The 18936-nt window shown below is 34.8% G+C and overlaps 1 protein-coding gene and 1 long non-coding RNA gene across 5 annotated transcripts; both read left to right on the top strand.

Moving 5' to 3' along the window:
• On the top strand, nucleotides 1-11037 carry LOC138333017 (uncharacterized). Of its 4 annotated transcripts, none has more exons than XM_069281111.1 (3): nucleotides 1-223; nucleotides 7199-7294; nucleotides 9692-11037. In XM_069281111.1, exons 1-3 carry the CDS (start codon nucleotides 23-25, stop codon nucleotides 9863-9865), a joined length of 471 nt encoding a protein of 156 aa, XP_069137212.1. In that variant the 5' UTR covers nucleotides 1-22; the 3' UTR covers nucleotides 9866-11037. The 4 variants fall into 4 exon arrangements, with proteins under 4 accessions (XP_069137212.1, XP_069137213.1, XP_069137214.1 ...); XM_069281112.1 differs by lacking the exon at nucleotides 1-223 and adding an exon at nucleotides 1221-2297; XM_069281113.1 differs by lacking the exon at nucleotides 1-223 and adding an exon at nucleotides 5996-6143.
• Nucleotides 11038-12952: 1915 nt separating this feature from the next.
• Nucleotides 12953-17762, top strand: LOC138333016 (uncharacterized). Its single transcript, XR_011209928.1, has 3 exons — nucleotides 12953-13941; nucleotides 15526-15802; nucleotides 16089-17762. It is a non-coding gene; the product is annotated as an uncharacterized lncRNA (long non-coding RNA).
• The last annotated feature ends 1174 nt before the right edge of the window (nucleotides 17763-18936 follow it).

The following is an 18936-nucleotide window of genomic DNA, read 5'->3' as shown; positions in this document are numbered from 1 at the left end:
ATAACCGATCGGTTTGTTTGATATGTTGTGCCAGCAGTCCTCGTGCTTTAGTAGTGTCATGCAAATGTGTCACGTGATTTGTGTACCTGTTCGTGCACCTGTACGTTCTTTATGTTCGCATTCACGCACTGGACAGGGACGGCTGGACATCGTTTTTCATTGCTATACACATGCATTTACCACACTTAGACAGACTAAAGTGGTGGACACGTTCTCTTCAAACGTAAGTTATTCTGTGTGATTTATTATTAATACCATGAAATCTTCTGAAGAACGACAAGAGCCGCGAAAGCGCTTGGGAGAAGCTATTCTTTTTTTTTTTTTTTTTTATATATTTTTGTTCATAAGCGATACTGTGGCGTCCGGCGTCCGTCCATCAACAATCGACTTCTTCCCATAATCACTCACCGGAATTCACAAAATTTGAATGATAGCATCCTTCTCATCAATTAAATGTAGAAACCGGTAGATATAGAAATATAGACAGACACATTCAAAAATGTTGTGATAATGATGACATTGAAGACGAGTACCATTTCATAATTAAATGCAATAATTACTTAGATATTAGAAACCGTTTTATCAAAAAATATTATCATAATAATCCTCGCATGGCCAAATTTATTCAACTTCTGGAAACAAGGAATAATAAAGAATTATCTAATTTAGGAAAATTTATAGTTTTGGCCATGAACAAAAGAATAAATACTGTTTGAAACAAATGTAGAAACACTCTCTACACTAGCGTAGCGATCGTGCACGTGTTGGGTGTATCTACACTATGTATGTGTGTCTGTGTGTTAAATATCTATGTGATTGTATATTGTAAGTTTTGTTGCACTGTATATATTAATGCACTTTTTCTGATGAACCGTAAGATTCAAGGAATAAAAGAATTGAATCCTTATGGATTACTGACTGTAATGATGGGGCTGACCCCCCGAGACTTGAGGGGCGGGGTCAAAAGGGATCAATTTGGCTGTTACCATATAAGCATGGGATATCACTCTTAATGCAATGGTAGCATCCTTATAGTGTGAGGATTCAAAACACGGGGGCCTGAGGGGCGGGGTCAAAAGGGATCAATTTGGCTGTTACCATATAAGCATGGGATATCACTCTTAATGCAATGGTAGCATCCTTATAGAGTGGGGATTCAAAACACGGGGGCCTGAGGGGCGGGGTCAAAAGGGATAAATTTGTCTATTTCCATGTAAACGACTTCTTCTGTAGGTAAGCATGAGAGAGCACCAAAAATGCAATGGTAGCATCCTTATAGTGTGAGGATTCAAAATTATACAAATGATGAGCTGACCCCCGGGAGCCAGAGGGGCGGGGTCAAAAGGGATCAATTTGGCTTTTACCGTGGGGATTCAAAATTGTACAAATGACGAGGCTGACCCCATGGGGACTGATCGTGAGTGGCAGGGTCAAAAGGGGTCACTTGGCTATTTCCTATAAACGACTTCTCAGAAACTATGCACGGGATAGCACTCTTTATTCAATAGTAGCATCCATATACGGTGGGATTCAAAATTGCACAAATGATAGGGCTGACCTCCGGGGGCTTGAGGGGCGAGGCCAAAAGGGTGAATTAGGCTACTTTTTCATATAAATTACTTCCTCTCTGAAAATATGTATTGGATAGGATATTCCTATGGTATATATATCATCATTATATGGTTTGGATTTAAAAACAAACAAATCGTGGGTCAATTTGCTAATTATCTAATTGTAAGATAAATACTCTAAAAAAACAGGTGAGAGACACAAGACGTCTGGATATATTTATGCTGTTAGTTTGAAATTCATGCCAGGTCTTAGACTATTCCAAGACGTTCATTGGGAATATGGGGCATTTTAAGGGTCTAAATTTAAAAAAAGATAAATTTAGAAACGTTCTAAACTAATTTCCAGATCCTCCACAGGGATCTGAGAATTAGTCACAGTTTAGACCAGAGTGCCCTAAGACATATTTAGACGTTTTAAAGGTCTAAATCAGAAATCGGTAATTCTCGTATCCCTGTGTGATCCCCGTGATGTGGTGAGTTGACCACTTTTCACTAACCGGTCGTAGTATCCTATTGGCTGGATTGAATATGCTGGTCACGTGGCACGAGGACTATTGTTGGTTCTGAATTTGGCGCCAGATCTCTGCCCACTTCTCAGATTTTCTCTGACGATACTGCACGCTCTTTGCTACCTATCCAAGATTCATCATGGAACTCTTCGTTGCGCTCTTCCTGGCATTGGAGGTGATCCTTCAGTGTCTAGGCAAGTTTGTGTACTGTGGTAAGGTATGTAACGTTCGTTTTTATTCCTAGTCCAGACTAAAGTTTTAAGTTATTTTCTTATTTAAAACATTTTTTTATCTGTGTAAGAACAATGGGATCGGGAACAAGTTATTTCAACTTATGAAGCCTTCTCATATTCACGGCAATATGTATATAATAGATGATTCTGATTTTAAAAATATTTTAATATTAATAAAGTAATAATTACACTTAAAGTGAATTGTCGGGCAAAGAAAACCAGTCTAAATGCGTTCATTGGCCTTCCAAAAGTTCTCACATATTAATACGACGGTCAAGTTCTGCTTAGTTTCCCAGTTCTGGCCATTAAAGTAAAGAAAAGTTGAAAGCATTGAAAGCGAGGCTGCGTGGAAATGGTCTGTGCTTTTTTCTTAATTATACATTCAAACTCGTATAGTAAAGATACTGTACATGTATAAATACATTCCAACTTCTAAAGGTTGTAAAGCCTGTTAGGTATACTTACTATTACCACAGGCATTTGACTCTATAGACATTTTGCTCTCTTTATGTAATACTGTACAGTATCATACATATATATATGGAGAAAATGTCTGTAGAGCCAAACGCCTGTGCTATTACTATAACTTTAATTCCACTTAGCGAATGATTGAAATAGGTGGCTGATGTAATTTTGATGCTGAATATTGTTAGTTAGATGTAATAAATAAGGAGATTGACAATATATCATAGTATACATGTAAACTTTAGATAGAGCTCTGTTAAAGGTACAATATAGGTAACTATTCAGTTTTTAGGTCACCTGAGACGAAGGCTCAAGTGACCTATTCTAATCGCCTTTTGTCCGTCGTCGTCCGTCGTGCGTCGTATGGCGATAAACAATTTACTTTTTCGACTTCTTCTCCAAAACTACTGAACCAAATATGTTGAAATTTTGCAGAAACTTTTCATAGCCAAAGGTCCACCAAAATTGTGAATTATATATGGTCCCAGTCCCCTAGGGACCTGAGGGGTGGGGCCAAAAGGGGTCAAATAGGCTAAAACTTCAAAAATCTTCTTCTGAAATTCCAGAAATGGCAGAATCAAATACTCAAAGGTCTCAAGGCCCTCTACAAAAATTGTGAATTACATGACCCTGGGGTCTCAGGTTTCCCCGTGGGGAGGGGGTTAAGTTTACTATAGTTTATGTAGTGAAAACACATTTTGGAGCATTATTTGGTCATTTATAATAGAAAATTAGTTAAATGTTGTCAGAATTATCCCTATGAAATGGCCATTGAATCCTATTAACAAATTTTCCATGACCGACTCCTAGGGGCCTTTAGCGGTGGGGCCAAAAGGGGTCAAATAGGCTTAAACTTCAAAAATATTCTTCTGGAACTGGTAGAATCAAATACTCTTCATAGATGGAGAGGTCTTAAGGTCCTTTACGAAAATTGTGAATTATATGACCCTGGGGTTTCATGTTTCCCCCTGGGGAGGGGGGTCAAATTTACTATAGTTTATATAGGAAAAACACATTTATGAATGTTATTTGCTTATTTTTCATAGGAAATTAGCCAAACTGGGTTAGATTTTTTTGCCTGTGACAGCATTTTATCGTCATATCCATATCGGTCCTAACCGACCCTAAGGGGCCTTAGGGGCGGGGCCAAAAGGGGTCAAATAGACTAAAACTTCAAAAATCTTCTTCTGAATTCACAGATTTGATGGAACCAGATACTCTTCATAGATTGGAAGGTCATAAGGCCCTTTACAAAAATTCTGAATTGCATGGCCATGGGATCTCAGACTTTCCCCTGGGGAAGGGTCAAATTTACTATAGTTTATATAGGAAAAATACATTTATGAACATTATTTGCTTAGTTTTAATAGGAAAAGAGTCGAACTGGGTTAGAATTATTAGCCATGAAATAGCATTTTAACACCATATCCATTTTGGTCTTGGCTGACCCCAGGGACCAGAGGGGCGTGGCCAAAATGGGTCAAAATGGCTTAAATTTCAAAAAACTGCTTCTGAATTCACAGGTTTGATGGAACCAAATAATCTTCACAGATTAAAAAGTGAAATCTATAAAATCACTGACACTGACTGACTTCTAGTTTGGTTTTGTTGTTTAACGTTGGCAAAGCAAATTGGAATTTTAAGCATAAGGTTTGGTAACATAATACACTAACTATCAAAATAAAAAAACAAAAAATAAAAATTCTAATACTAAGGTTCAACTTTAAAGTTTATTCTGATTCATAAATACTTTTAACAGATTTGAACCAACTTTGCAATGCTCTTTCTGTAGTAGCACTCAGGTGAAGGCCTCTTGGGCCTTTTTTTTTTTTTTTTTTTTTTTTTTTTGTAATCGCAAACATTTACAAGAAAATTGCCACGTTCTCTAGATCCCTGCATAAAATGTTGACTAAAACTGGGTAATACGTTACTGACACCAAATGTGAAGTCATGAAAAAAATATGAAATAATTAATGTGGCCCACAATAAATTCACGGAAACTCCGGAAAACATTTTCTTGGCCCGATCGATATACTAGTAGCTACAATGTATAGGCTAAAGGCACATACCACAGGAGTTTGACGTTCTGTCAATAATATATAGTATAAAAAAATATTAAAAAATACCCCTATATACTATATAAAATAGGATAAAGGTGTTTTTTTTTATATATTTATACTATACATAAGTCATTATATAAAATAGTATATAGAGGTATTTCTTATATTTATACTATACATAAGTCATTATATAAAATAGTATATATAGAGGTATTTTTTATATATATTTCAACTATCTATTATTGACAGAACGTCAAACTCCAGTGAACATACGAAACGCTTCCGTAATTGTCGTGACCCGATCAACTTCGCACGGGAAAAACAAACATTTTAGATGTGCAAGTCTAAACACAGGGACCTAACACAAATTTATAGTCAATAGTATATACGTGTTTTATGGTATCAATTATTTCTTTTTAAAGTTATAGGTGCCGTATTTTTCATACTCACGAATCAAGATGAGCTTTTAATTTGTTATTCATCACCAAAAGTAACCATCATTTTGAGAATTACACTACTTTCTATCCATAGGTTTTTATTTTACAAGCACATATAAGAGCTGAAAATGATTTTTGGCAGTACTGCCAAAAATCATTATATTTGTATTTATAGTGAATTGAAATGAGTACATACAGTCAGACCATGAAGCCAAATTGTGGTCTACAATTTCATTTCACAATTAGTAATTGTAAAATTATAATTGCAGGTATGTTTCCATCTAAACATACATAACGCTTAAAATACAACAACTTTACAGTATATATGTGTTGAAGCTAATATTTATAAGGCATCTGAAGTCATTTGAATGACTTTCACAGCTTAATTCGTCAAACCTTGTGGTTTTCAATAGATTAATAAAGAAAAAATAGCATATCAAATTTTTTGTCCAGTTACGGCACATATAACTTTAATGTTAGATATGCGTCACTGATATGTAGAGCCCGTTTATAAAAACAACTCGGATACAAAAAATATGTCTGTTTTTCTCTACCGTAGAGTTCATACCCTTGATACTATAATACATATATAGGGGTCAAAGAAGTAATATCAACAGGATTTTCCAGATGACACGGGATCCAATCAAACGTAAGTCTGTTGGATACGTATTACTTCAAATGGTAAATATAGGACAAGGAAGTAAATCCAACCATATATATTATTGTTGGTTAGATATTTGTGCCAGGTCCCTGTGGCCTTATCTACGAAACTCTTCGGCAATTGTCGGTTTAGCAATTGTGACTGTTTCAAGATGGCAGGCATGTTAACAAACTTGAACTACAAGACAATCTTTGACCGTTCGATATGGTAGGTTTATCTGCACGGAATAATGTCATAGTACTTGTTTTTCATCTTTATTCTAGATCGTTTGTACAATGTTCGATCAATGTAAATGTTTGCGATTACAAAGATGAATGAATAATAACGTACATAGATTTGGTCTTTAAATTGTGATACATACAAGATGTAGGACAGGTAAATTGTACACGGTTTCAGAAACGCACACACTGCTTCGATTAAATACAAAAAAAATACGATAATGTACATACATCCTGTAATGTAGTTGTGTAACGTTACGTGCTGGTGTTTTTTCCTTGTATTGCAGTGTCAACTCTCAACACTACATAGATACAATTGTATGTTCACCAACTCTCAACACTACATAGATACAATTGTATGTTCACCAACTCTCAACACTACATAGATACAATTGTATGTTCACCAACTCTCAACACTACACAGATACAATTGTATGTTCACCAACTCTCAACACTACATAGATACAATTGTATATATATGTTCACCAGCGAAATATAGAAGTACTATAGAGTCAGTTCATATAAGTATTGTACAACTGTGATATCCCGCCATTGAGAAATTAATTTAAAAAAAAAACGCGACTACAAGTCAATTCCCCCTACATGTATATGCAAATCACATGATCGTTTTTTGATATAGACCTCTAAAACGTTTAAAAATGGTCTTGGGGTACTCTGGTGGGTCCATGATTATATATAATCTGTAACTAATTCTCAGATCCCTGTGATGTAAATAACAGGAACAGCTTCCTAGACAAATGAAATAGGTTTATAAGGTCACTCACTCATCATTTGCCATGTGTCCTTCACCTAGGGAATGTGTATCCAGCTTGGTATGAATGCAAGCATATATGTATAGGGTTTCGATAAATTAACAGCAATGGATTCTCCCCATTTCAAAGAAATCCAAAGAAAATCTTGATATTATTCATGTGTTTTTTCATAATATTACACACGACCGGTATAAATCTAAAGCAATTGTTGATGTTTGTCGTGGTTTTTTTTTTATCTTATCTGAACTTCTGTCGTTCTTGTTCTTTGCAGGTTGTGTTTTACACTTCCTTCCGCAGTTTGGTTGACCGGGTTGCGACGTCGCTCGCAGTGGTGGTTAGCCGTGGGCTTTCTCTTGCGGAGGCTGTGGTAAGATTTTAGATGTAAAATTCATTATTCCCTACCGTGAAAAAGTGTTCAGGTCACGTGAGACGAGTCTCAAGAGACTTGACCTAATCGCCTTCTGTTTGTATAGCGATAAACAATTTATATCTTCGACGACTTCTCCTAAACCACTTAACCAAATTCATTAGAAATTTGCAGAAGCCTCTCATGGCCAAAGGTCAACCAAAATTATGGATTACGTGATCCCAGGGTCATATAGTTCAGAATTTGTAAGTCCCCCCCCCACCCCCCACCCCCTGCACCCTCAATAGAGTCCCTAGGGAACTTATTGTGTAAGAGCTGCCAGAGCTGGGTGCCCTGAGGTCAACTCCTTCCAACAATATTGTCCTCCAAAGCATGCACCAATATAAATATATTTTTTACAGATAAATTTTGAAAGCCATTTTAGTTGAAGGGACATGTATATGTAACTTTTTGCAGAAAACAAATAAAAAAAATTACATGTGTATTGAGTATTCTGATAACAATGATTTGGAATTTATTGTTTTTGATTAATGTTTGTAGTAGAACTAGAGAGAATGTAATGTTTGTATCAACAAACAAAAAATAGAAAAAAGACACACACACATAGAAAGAATTATAGACAATACACAAACAAACCAAAAAGAATTCAAATCATACATATTTAAGTACTACAACATAAAACATCATACAAACATTGATTGGCATATTTCAAGAACTATTCAAAAATGTATTTCCAATTGATCCATATTTGATCAAATTTCTCAATACACCTATTTGGTATTGACAGCTTTTTTTTCCAACATCATATTTTGTAAACAAAAACTCCATCAAACCTTCCATATTTATGTTTTGTTTTTTTCATGATACAGGAAAAATACAAAACTTCATAATTTATTATAGAATATCAAAATTGAGTGGTATTGACAAATTTACAGTCTCACCAAAGAGTACTGTATCTAATTTAAATTCCACAACATTATTAGTTTTTACATATATTTTTCTTTTCATATCTTGCCATATTTGGAAAGATTTTTGACAATACCAAAACATGTACTGTTTCTAATTTAAATTCCATAACATAATTAGTTTTTTAACATTATTAGTTTTTACATATATTTTTCTTTTCATATCTTGCCATATTTGGAAAGATTTTTGACAATACCAAAATATGTGTTCTTTGGTTTCAACTTCTGTATTACAAATATTACATAATTTATTTCAGAAATATTTTTAAGTAATTATTCAAAGGGAGTATACGGTGTTGTAGTCTATACTGGAACCATTGTATTGATGTATCTTTGGTAACTTTGAAAAGGTATTTTTATATTTGTTCTTTTCCTGTGTATGCATGTTTCTAAAGACGTGCTTGTTGCTTCCATTTCCTCTCTGTTAATTACCAAGCATTTATTTTTTTTCAATTAGACAAAAATACGTTGTGTTTACATCCCTTAATACTTTTAAATAAAATATGAATATGACTAGGTATGAATGGTCTATCTAGTTTATTTAACAAGTTAAGGTTATATTCAGATTCTTACATATTTTCTTGATACATTAGCTAACTTAATAAGTTATTCTTCTTCTGGGTCTTCTTTTTCTGCCGGGACTTTGACCATTTTCTCAAACTTTAAGTCGGATTGCCATGAAATTTCGTAAGGTCATTTCTGGAGACCTGCAGATGTGTCGACCGTTTTAATTTTTTTTGACCAGCATCAAAGATGTTTAAATCAAATTCTAAATTTTTAAAGTGAAAAATACCATAATTGTGAGTAAAATAACAAATTTTGTCACGGTTTCAAATTTTCTAAAACCAGTAAGAGTTATCTCTCTTTATTCACTGCTCAGCAGGGATCCGTTAGCAAGTTCATTTTTATTGTTTTTAAGTTATAGATCGTATTGTTACTAGCGGCTAAAATTATTTTGAGGTCTTTTTTTGTGCAACTTTTATATACCAGTAACCTAAACCACGATGGCCGTCATGGAATACAATAGGTCAAAATTGAGCAAAAAGGAACATGGCTGAGAACACAAATCTAATACAATATTTGCAGAAGTTATTTGTGCCATGGTTCCTTTCATATACATATTAATGTATGTGTAGGAAGAATAAGGATAATCTGCACTCGGGATGGAAAAATGTACGTACAGTTTTTAAAAATAAATTGTGACGTACAAATAAATATTGTTCTTTGCCCTCAAGTTGATTACTAGTATATCCATATCCTTCATATTCACATACTCACGAGTCTTTCATATTCATAAATGATATCATTTTTTTCATAAACCATGAACATATCTGGCCAATATTTCAGCAATATTCTCTCTTGTATATCTGCTGAATATTTTGTAATATGCGCCTATACTTGTTTACTGAACTGTGTACTTGTGATCTTGCAGGTTGTGTACGCTACCTGCTGCTGCCGAGGAGAGGTTTTCCCTGTCCCTGCTGCTGACCAGCCTAGCTCCAGCTCTGTTGTCCCCGCAGTACCAGTCCCAGCATCACCTGTTCCTATCCGCAGATCTGGTCGTGCCACCCGCAGACCAGCTTGGCATAAGGATTATGTAATGTGATGTCATATATAATGTATTGTAATGTAATATCCTTTATCTGTTTGTCCATGGAATGATGTTGCTTGAGGATGTGGTAACCCCTCAAAAATCGTCCCAATTCCTGTCCCTCACCCAAAAATGTATACAGTAGTATACACCATTAATTGGTTGATCATTCCAACATCTAAGATCAGTCCCCATTTAGGTGATTTGGTAATTTCCTCCCAAATTCCGGTCCATACTTTTGTACCCTAAACGAAGAAGGGACATTGTTTTTGCTCCGTTTCAAATTACTATTATTACAACTTAAGGTTGTTTGAGGTACATTTTTGTAAGATTTTTTGGGATACGGAATGCATTCAGTGATATGGTTATGTGGTAGGTTGTGAGGAACACATGAACATGTGTAGTGATACAACTTCCGGTTATTTGAGGTATATCATGTAATGCTATAAGGTTTTGACAGACATACTCTTTGGAGTGTGCATAAAGGGTTTTTTCCAGGATTGCATTCAAAGATGGCTGCCAGTGTCCACTTTTTAAATTCTTGAGAAATTTCTGAAATTTTGATCTATTGGTATTGTAAATTGGTATACAATATATATAGTTTTAAGGTTTAAAGTTTTTGTGGGACACTGAACTCATGCAGTGATCCCAATAAGGTGTTAATTGAAATACATCACAAAATATTGAGGACGCTGACCACTTAGCAGTGACCCAATAATTGTTATTTGAGGTATAACTTAAGATTTTGAGGACACTGACCACTTAGCAGTGACCCAATTATTGTTATTTGAGGTATAACTTAAGATTTTGAGGACACTGACCACTTAACAGTGACCCAATTATTGTTATTTGAGGTATAACTTGAGATCCTGAGGACACTGACCACTTAGCAGTGACCCAATTATTGTTATTTGAGGTATAACTTAAGATCTTGAGGACACTGACCACTTAGCAGTGATACGACTGCAATACTTGGTAAAGCACAGGATTTTGAGGACACTGACCACTTGCAGTGACCCAATTATTGTTATTTGAGGTATAACTTACTTGAGATCTTGAGGACACTGACCACTTGCAGTGATACAACTGAAATACTTGGTAAATCACAGGATTTTGAGGATACTGACCACTTGCAGTGACCCAATTATTGTTATTTGAGGTATAACTTACTTGAGATCTTGAGGACACTGACCACTTGCAGTGATACACTGCAATACTTGGTAAACACGGATTTGAGCTGACCACTTAGCAGTGACCCAATTATTGTTATGAGTAATATAACTTAGATCTTGGGACACTGACCACTTGCAGTGATACGACTGCAATACTTGGTAAATCACAGGATTTTGAGGATAACTGACCACTTGCAGTGACCCAATTATTGTTATGAGAATAAATTTGAGGTATAACTTAAGATCTTGAGGACACTGACCACTTAGCAGTGACCCAATTATTGTTATTTGAGGTATAACTTAAGATTTTGAGGACACTGACCACTTGCAGTGATACGACTGCAATACTTGGTAAATCACAGGATTTTGAGGATACTGACCATTTGCAGTGACCCAATTATTGTTATTTGAGGTATAACTTAAGATTTTGAGGACACTGAACACTTGCAGTGATACGACTGCAATACTTGGTAAATCACAGGATTTTGAGGATACTGACCACTTGCAGTGATACGACTGCAAGACTTGGTAAATCACAGGATTTTGAGGATACTGACCATTTGCAGTGACCCAATTATTGTTATTTGAGGTATAACTTACTTAAGATTTTGAGGACACTGAACACTTGCAGTGATACGACTGCAATGCTTTAATTTTGACTCAACTGAAGTGTACAGAAAGTAGTTAATAGGAATATTTCGTCCCTGTCCCTAACAATACTCACATTACCCTACCCAATACCCTAGCACAATTAAGCACGCATTTAGTAAATAACATTCTAACCGCTACTTTCTATATGTACACTTGCAGTTGACCAAATTAACAGCCAGCGTCATCGGTGAAGAAATGCCGTTGACCAGCAATGAGTGCCAGGTAACTGCCCCACGTGGGATTTGAACTGGTCATCAAAAGGTGAAAGGTCCCTAATTAAAATACAGGAGACCATAAAGTCATTTAACAACCTTGGCTCCATTGAAAAAGGAAATGAATTTTTTTTCAAGATGGCGATTTTTGTGCCCATCTTTGAAAATGTATTTTAAAGTACACTTGGTAAGGACAATGTCAGGATCGTTTTAGACATGTTGCGTTGATAGATAGAAGATGGTGGTCAGGGTAGGCATCTTTGATTTCGGATCAATCCAAAAAATAGCATATGTTTGAAATCATGTCCGGATAATTTCAGACAAGTATTACTAAATCATACTAGTAGAAGTAGTTTTAAATAATGGACACTGTAGTGGCCATCTTGGATTTTGCATAGGCCCGGAAAAAAACACTTGGTTGGGACCATATTGGAAATTTAGGCAAGTTTCTGCGAAATTGTTAGGTTATCCTGACCTTTCAGGTCGACCTTATAAAGTATCTAAGGTATCTAAAGTAACCATTTGCCCTTGCATCCCCCTCCCTCCCTGTTCCTGCACAATGCCATCTAAATCCAGGACAACAGGTAGAGAAGTTGTAGAATTAAATTGTATGTAATAAAAGGAATGAAAGCTAGAAAGAAAGTTTGTAAGAAAGTTAGAAAGAAAGTTTGTAAGAAAGTTTGTAAGAAAGTTAGAAAGAAAGTTTGTAAGAAAGTTAGAAAGAAAGTTTGTAAGAAAGTTAGAAAGAAAGTTTGTAAGAAAGTTTGTAAGAAAGTTTGTAAGAAAGTTAGAAAGAAAGTTTGTAAGAAAGTTTGTAAGAAAGTTAGAAAGAAAGTTTGTAAGAAAGTTTGAAGAAAGTTAGAAAGAAAGTTTGTAAGTTAAAGTTGAAGAAAGTTGAAGAAAGTTAGAAGAAAGTTGTAAGAAAGTTAGAAAGAAAGTTTGTAAGAAAGTTAGAAAGAAAGTTTGTAAGAAAGTTAGAAAGAAAGTTTGTAAGAAAGTTTGTAAGAAAGTTTGTAAAGTAAAAGTTAGAAAGAAGTTTGTAAGAAAGTTTGTAAGAAAGTTGATGAAAGTTTGTAAGAAAGCTTATATGAAAGTTTGAAAAAATGTTTCTAAGAAAGTTTGTAAGAAAGTTAGAAAGAAAGTTAGTTAGAAAGATCGTTAGTGTTAACGTGTGACGAATGAAAGCCCCCCTGTGAGGGGACATCTGTTTATATTTAAAAGGCTGACCCCAAGGCCCCAACCTTGGCAGCTTTCAAATGTATAAATGTTCTGGGGTATTAAAATTGTGTTTTTATGAAAAATGGAAAAAAAAAAAAAAACCCCAAAAAAAAAAAAAAATGAAAAAAAAAAAAAAAAAAAAAAAAAAAAAAAATGAAAAAAACAAAAAAAAAAACAAAAAAAATAAGCAAAAAAAATAATAAAAAAAATGTTAATATTGTAAATAAAAATGTAAATATTGTAAATAAAAAAATTCACAATGGCAATACATGACATGATCCTGATGTCATAATAATTTCAAATATTTTCATATTTTTCAGGATAGTGATACCATGAAGATATGCGACAACCATCAGGACAAACCTCCTTTGATAGCGACCCATAATGCTTAGCAGAGCATCTGGACCAGGATAGTGATTCAATCAGGACAGTGACAACCACCAGGATAGTGATACCATGAAGATATGCGACAACCATCAGGACAGTGACACCAGATAGCAAACCTCCTTTGATAGCGACCCATAATGCTTAGCAGAGCATCTGGACCAGGATAGTGATTCAATCAGGACAGTGACAACCATCAGGATAGTGATACCATGAAGATATGCGACAACCATCAGGACAGTGACACTAGATAGCAAACATTCTTTGATAGCGACCCATAATGCTTAGCAGAGCATCTGGACCAGGATAGTGATTCAATCAGGACAGTGACAACCATCAGGATAGAGACAACCACCAGGATAGTGACAACCATCGATATTGAGAACCATCAGAATAATGACACCCAATGGCAGACGTAATGGTGACTAGTAGTGATTAGCAGAGCTCCATTCAGGTACATTTACTATTAAAAACTTATATTAAAAAAAGCTATAATTGAATTGTAAAATTAAACTACAGTGTTATTGCAACTGCATGTGTGTATTTTGTGCCCATCACCATCAAGTGGTGGGTCATTCAAATTATCTTTTATCCTTGGACCAGTGTCCGTTCGTCCATCATTTTTGTGTCGCCTACAATGCAAGGGAAATACTTAGGTATCACTATGTCTGCACTGTCGACGTCTGGGAAATGGTTTCTGTGCGATAACTTAAATATTTAATGTCCGATTTCAATCAAAGGTTCATTGCTTTATATCGATAATTCGATTTATCGAGTTCGATAATTGTCAAAATCTGTCAATATTTACAAGAGTTACGGGACCTTAAAATTGTCAAAAAAGATAAATCCATGGTTTCCACTCAATAACTTTAGTATTTATTGCCTAATTTCAACCATTTGGTATATTGCTTTTTATCAATGTGATCTCGGATGAGTTCAATAATTGTCAAAATCCATCAATATTTCCAAGAGTAATGGGACTTTAAAATTGTCAAAACAGATAAATCCATGGTTTTCACTTGATAACTTTGGTATTGTCCAATTTCAACCAAAGGAGTAGATATGATAGGACCAGTATTTGGCCTTAATTTTTCAGGCCGAAAAAATAACTCTGATCCCCATCTATTTCATATCAATAAATACTCTCATACTTGCCATTCATTAAAACATATTTTTTTATAACCATGTACACAATGTGTCCCACCTATGACGTCATCAAATTGATGATTTTTCCTCTTCTCACCAAATTTTGCTAGAAATTCATCATCTTTAGGTTAGAAAAGGCTTGAAATGGATTTGGCCGCCACCTTGGAGCAACTTTATATTTTGCATGGATATGCGTAAATACACGATACACAACGTGTGAAAATCTCTTTCTGCTCCACGAAGGCGGCCACATTCATTTTTAGAGAAAACCACTCAAAAAGTATGATTTTTCAAGTATTTTTGAAAAAATGGCGGGAAACTGCATGTTGATGACGTCATAGTGAACATAATTGGCACATGCGGGATATTTTCGAGATGTAATGTGTTAGCAAATGTATTCAGCTGTTATATGGCAAAATATGTTGTTCTTTACTGGAGAATTAATTTTGAGGCCATATTCGAGTCTTAACGTACCTTCTCCTTTGGTATATTGATTAATAAGATCTGGGAGTGGTTTGATACTGGTCCAAATCCATCCATATTTGCAAGAGTTACGGGACTTGATAACTTCACCTAATAATTAACAATATTTTCAACTGTAAATAACTATTTTTGTGATGCTGTGCAGGCGACACATCCACTTCCGTGGAATTCTTGTGTCCATTGATAATTTATCAAAACTACAAAGGGATCTCTCTCAATTTTCATGCAAGAATAAAGGTTTCCCTAGTACCCTTGTTGAGCACATTGCATATTGGGGCTCATATGTCTAAAATAGCTAACAGACAGCTAATTTGAATTTGAATAGTTTAAGTTTGTAACCACTGGGTTCAATCATATCATATGTTTTTCACCAAACTAACTGATTTCACTTTTTCTCCCCAAATGGCAGCTGCAGTATCTTTTGGTGATCTACAAGGTTCATAACTCTTCTAAGTGGCTGTTCACCCCCAAGAAAAGGAAGTTTTATTATTGTAACTGTTGTTGGCAATTCAAAATAATTGGCATCTTAGGATTGTGATGATCACCATGATAGTGACAACCAGTATATCGACAACCATCAGGATTATAGCGACACCATCAAAAAAATGACAACCATCAGGATAGTGATGCCCGATGGCAGACGTTCCGTGATGGTGACCATTAGTGATTAGCAGAGCTCCAAACAGGTACATTTACTAGAAAACCTCATGTGTAAAGCTTACATCTAATTGTAAAGTTAAATTGCAGTTTTATTGCTCATGTTATTTCGAATCAACATACTATCTGTATATATGTTTCCCTAGTACCCTTGTTGAGTAGTAATTTGGGGAAAAAATGTCTGCCAAGTAGCTAACATGCAGCTATCTTTTATTAGTGGAATTTTGTAACCGCAATCTTTAAAAGAAACTATAAACATGTCATATCATGATTTCCACTTTACTGAATGATTTCACTATTTCTCTCCAATGACAGCTGCAGTATCTTGACCACTTTTGGGGTTCTGCAAGGCTCTGGACTCATTGGCTGTTCAATCCAAGACAAGGAAGTTTTAGTTTGGCGACTCTTGTTGGCAAACCCAAAACGGTAGGCATCGGAGAAAAGTGATACCATCAAGTTAGTGACATCCGTCAGGATAGTGACCACCATGAGGTTAGTGGAAACCATCAGAATAGTAAGAGCCAGGGTCATGTAAGGATGCGCCAGGTTTGTTGGTGGAGGAAAGCCGGAGTACCCGGGGAAAAATCACTGGCCAGTGAACAGTACCTGGCAACTGCCCCACATGGGATTCGAACCCATAGCCATAACCATCAGGAATTTGACAACCATGAAGATAGTGACACCATTGGATCGTAACAACCACCAGGATAGTGACAACCCGAATGGCAACTCCAGTATCTGCGCACCTCATTTGGTGCCTGGCTCTTATCTCATCTCAAAAGAAGGAAGTCTGGTGACTCCTGTTGACAATCCAAAATGTTCGATAGTGATACCATCAAGATAGTGTCAATTATCAGGATAGTGACACCCGATGGCAGACGATCCCTGATAAATGGTGATTGGCAGATACCGGTACCTTTCCATTCAGGTATTGTTATGAAATTTAGTAAATTACATTTTGTAAATCAAAGTCAGTTTCTTTTTTTTTCACTCATTAAAGAGAGATAAAGATGTTAATGAATTATTAAACTTTAAGGTCAATACTTGAGTTATACACACTATCAATACAAACTGAATACCACTAATGGATCTGCTCTGGTGAGGTTTCCGTCTCGTTGAAGTCTCGATTCATCTTTAATTAAAGATTTTTAAAAACTAATTTTCACCATTTAATTTGTAGCAAGTTGCTATATAAAAATATGTTACGAAGTGGACTTCTTTTTGTTGTAAATTTTTCATATATGAGTTTGATTTGGTGGCCATTTTGAAAACGTGCATTTTTTACATTTTAAATTTGTAGAGAGGTGAAATTTCACCTTTTTAGCTTCAATAGTTTTACTTAACTTGTCAGTGCAACAACAGTTTTAGATATATTGAGTTAATTTTTGCTGTAAATCGTTTTGTTATGATCACTGAGATGTCAATGATAAGCATTTAAGGGGGAGATTATAACATATTGGTCTTTATTTTTTACATTTTAGTGAAAGATCAACTTCTTTGAATTTTTTACAAGAAAAGCTGAAAAATAACACATTTTGTAATTGGACAAAACATCAAACACGCTGACCCCCTGTTTTTATGATGGTTTTAGAAACAACTTTGAGCTGCAAAATCTTAGAAAAAGTCAGTCATCAGAACTTTTTCTGGGAAGCGTTCAATCTGGCAAAAACGAGGTATTTTCATCTTCAAAATTTAGGGGGTAGGGGTGACATACACAGCTGTTCTGAGCAAAAATATGGGTTGACAGTGTGTTATTATTTTTGCTTTAAAACAAACTTTGGTTTTGTCAATTTCATGAATATTAAACTTATCAGACAACTAATTTGCAAAATATTGCTTTAGATTATCGTTTGTATAGTCAGACAAATTTTACTTTTAACCAGAGCAGATCCTTAATACCAGGATCGATTTAATAAAAAAAGTTTTCACACTAGTGCCAAAATCATTTACGAAATATTTCATTGAATTTTGTTACTCTGGGATGTTCCACCGCCGCACGACAGAGCATAAACGATACCCATTATTATTTGAACGGTAAATGATAGTTAATGATGTATGTATGTCTCTAATACAAAAATACATATTAAATCATTTATTTTGCTTTTGGTACATGCAAAATCAATACTTCATTCCATATAGGGCATAGTGCCATGGATTTCTTTCAGGACAAAATTGATTATTTTTAATATTTTTGTATTGAAATAAAAAAAGAAGCTCAAATTTTTCAATGGTGGTAATTGTGTAAGTAACTTTTGTAACTGAAGAAAAATACTAATTCATCTGCTCCTGTTTTTGATAGAGAAAAAATACTGTATGTCAGCGGTGGATCATCTTTATGTTTTTAGCAACTAGATCATATCAGTATGATGGTAGAAGGAGAAAACTATTTTTGATAAAGAGACTTATCTAGTGAACTAGTGTCAAGGGAGACAAAAGATTTTTAGCACGTTTATTCTTATAAAAGACGAATGCCTTTTTTTCCATCATAACAGAAACCTCCCATCATTTGAAAATAAAGTCTTAAGGTTAAGAATATACATTATAATTATATTTATTTATTCTAAAAAATCTAACATTGCACAACTGAAGATAACAAATTCAAATTCTTGTCTCTGATTTCAAATTACATTGACTTATATTTTCCAAATAATTCAGAATTTCATATTCTAAAAATGACACATTTAGTAATGTTATGTTTTAGTCTATGAAGGCCAGAAGGGTCATTTTTTTGCTCTTGCAATAACAAGTATGTTTTGAAAAATAATTCTTGATCATAATCTTTGGAAAAATTGTCATTGTGTAGCCTGTTTTTGGGTAAGAAAAAAAGAAGAAAGGTAATTTCTTTTTTTTCCAAATTTCATTTTATATTGTTCAATTAATGAATATAGAAAAGTAAAGTTCTTTAATCCTTTTACTCACTCTGCAAGACATTGACGAAAAACCTCCCAAATGACAGGACAAGAAACGACTAGACGGGACTGACGTGGGAGGCGCGTACGAACTGACCCTATCACTAAAACTACTAATTCACATTCTCACTCCAAAGGACTTAATTTCTATATTCTTTAGTCAATAATTTTAAGATAAACTTCAAAAATTATATTTTTTTTATTTTTGAAAATATTATCCTTCTACACATACTGGCTTGAGCTGTTATGACCAT

Source organism: Argopecten irradians, chromosome 10 (assembly GCF_041381155.1).
Source record: "Argopecten irradians isolate NY chromosome 10, Ai_NY, whole genome shotgun sequence".
In the NCBI taxonomy this organism is placed as follows: domain Eukaryota; kingdom Metazoa; phylum Mollusca; class Bivalvia; order Pectinida; family Pectinidae; genus Argopecten; species Argopecten irradians.
This window is presented reverse-complemented; position numbering and strand designations above follow the sequence as displayed.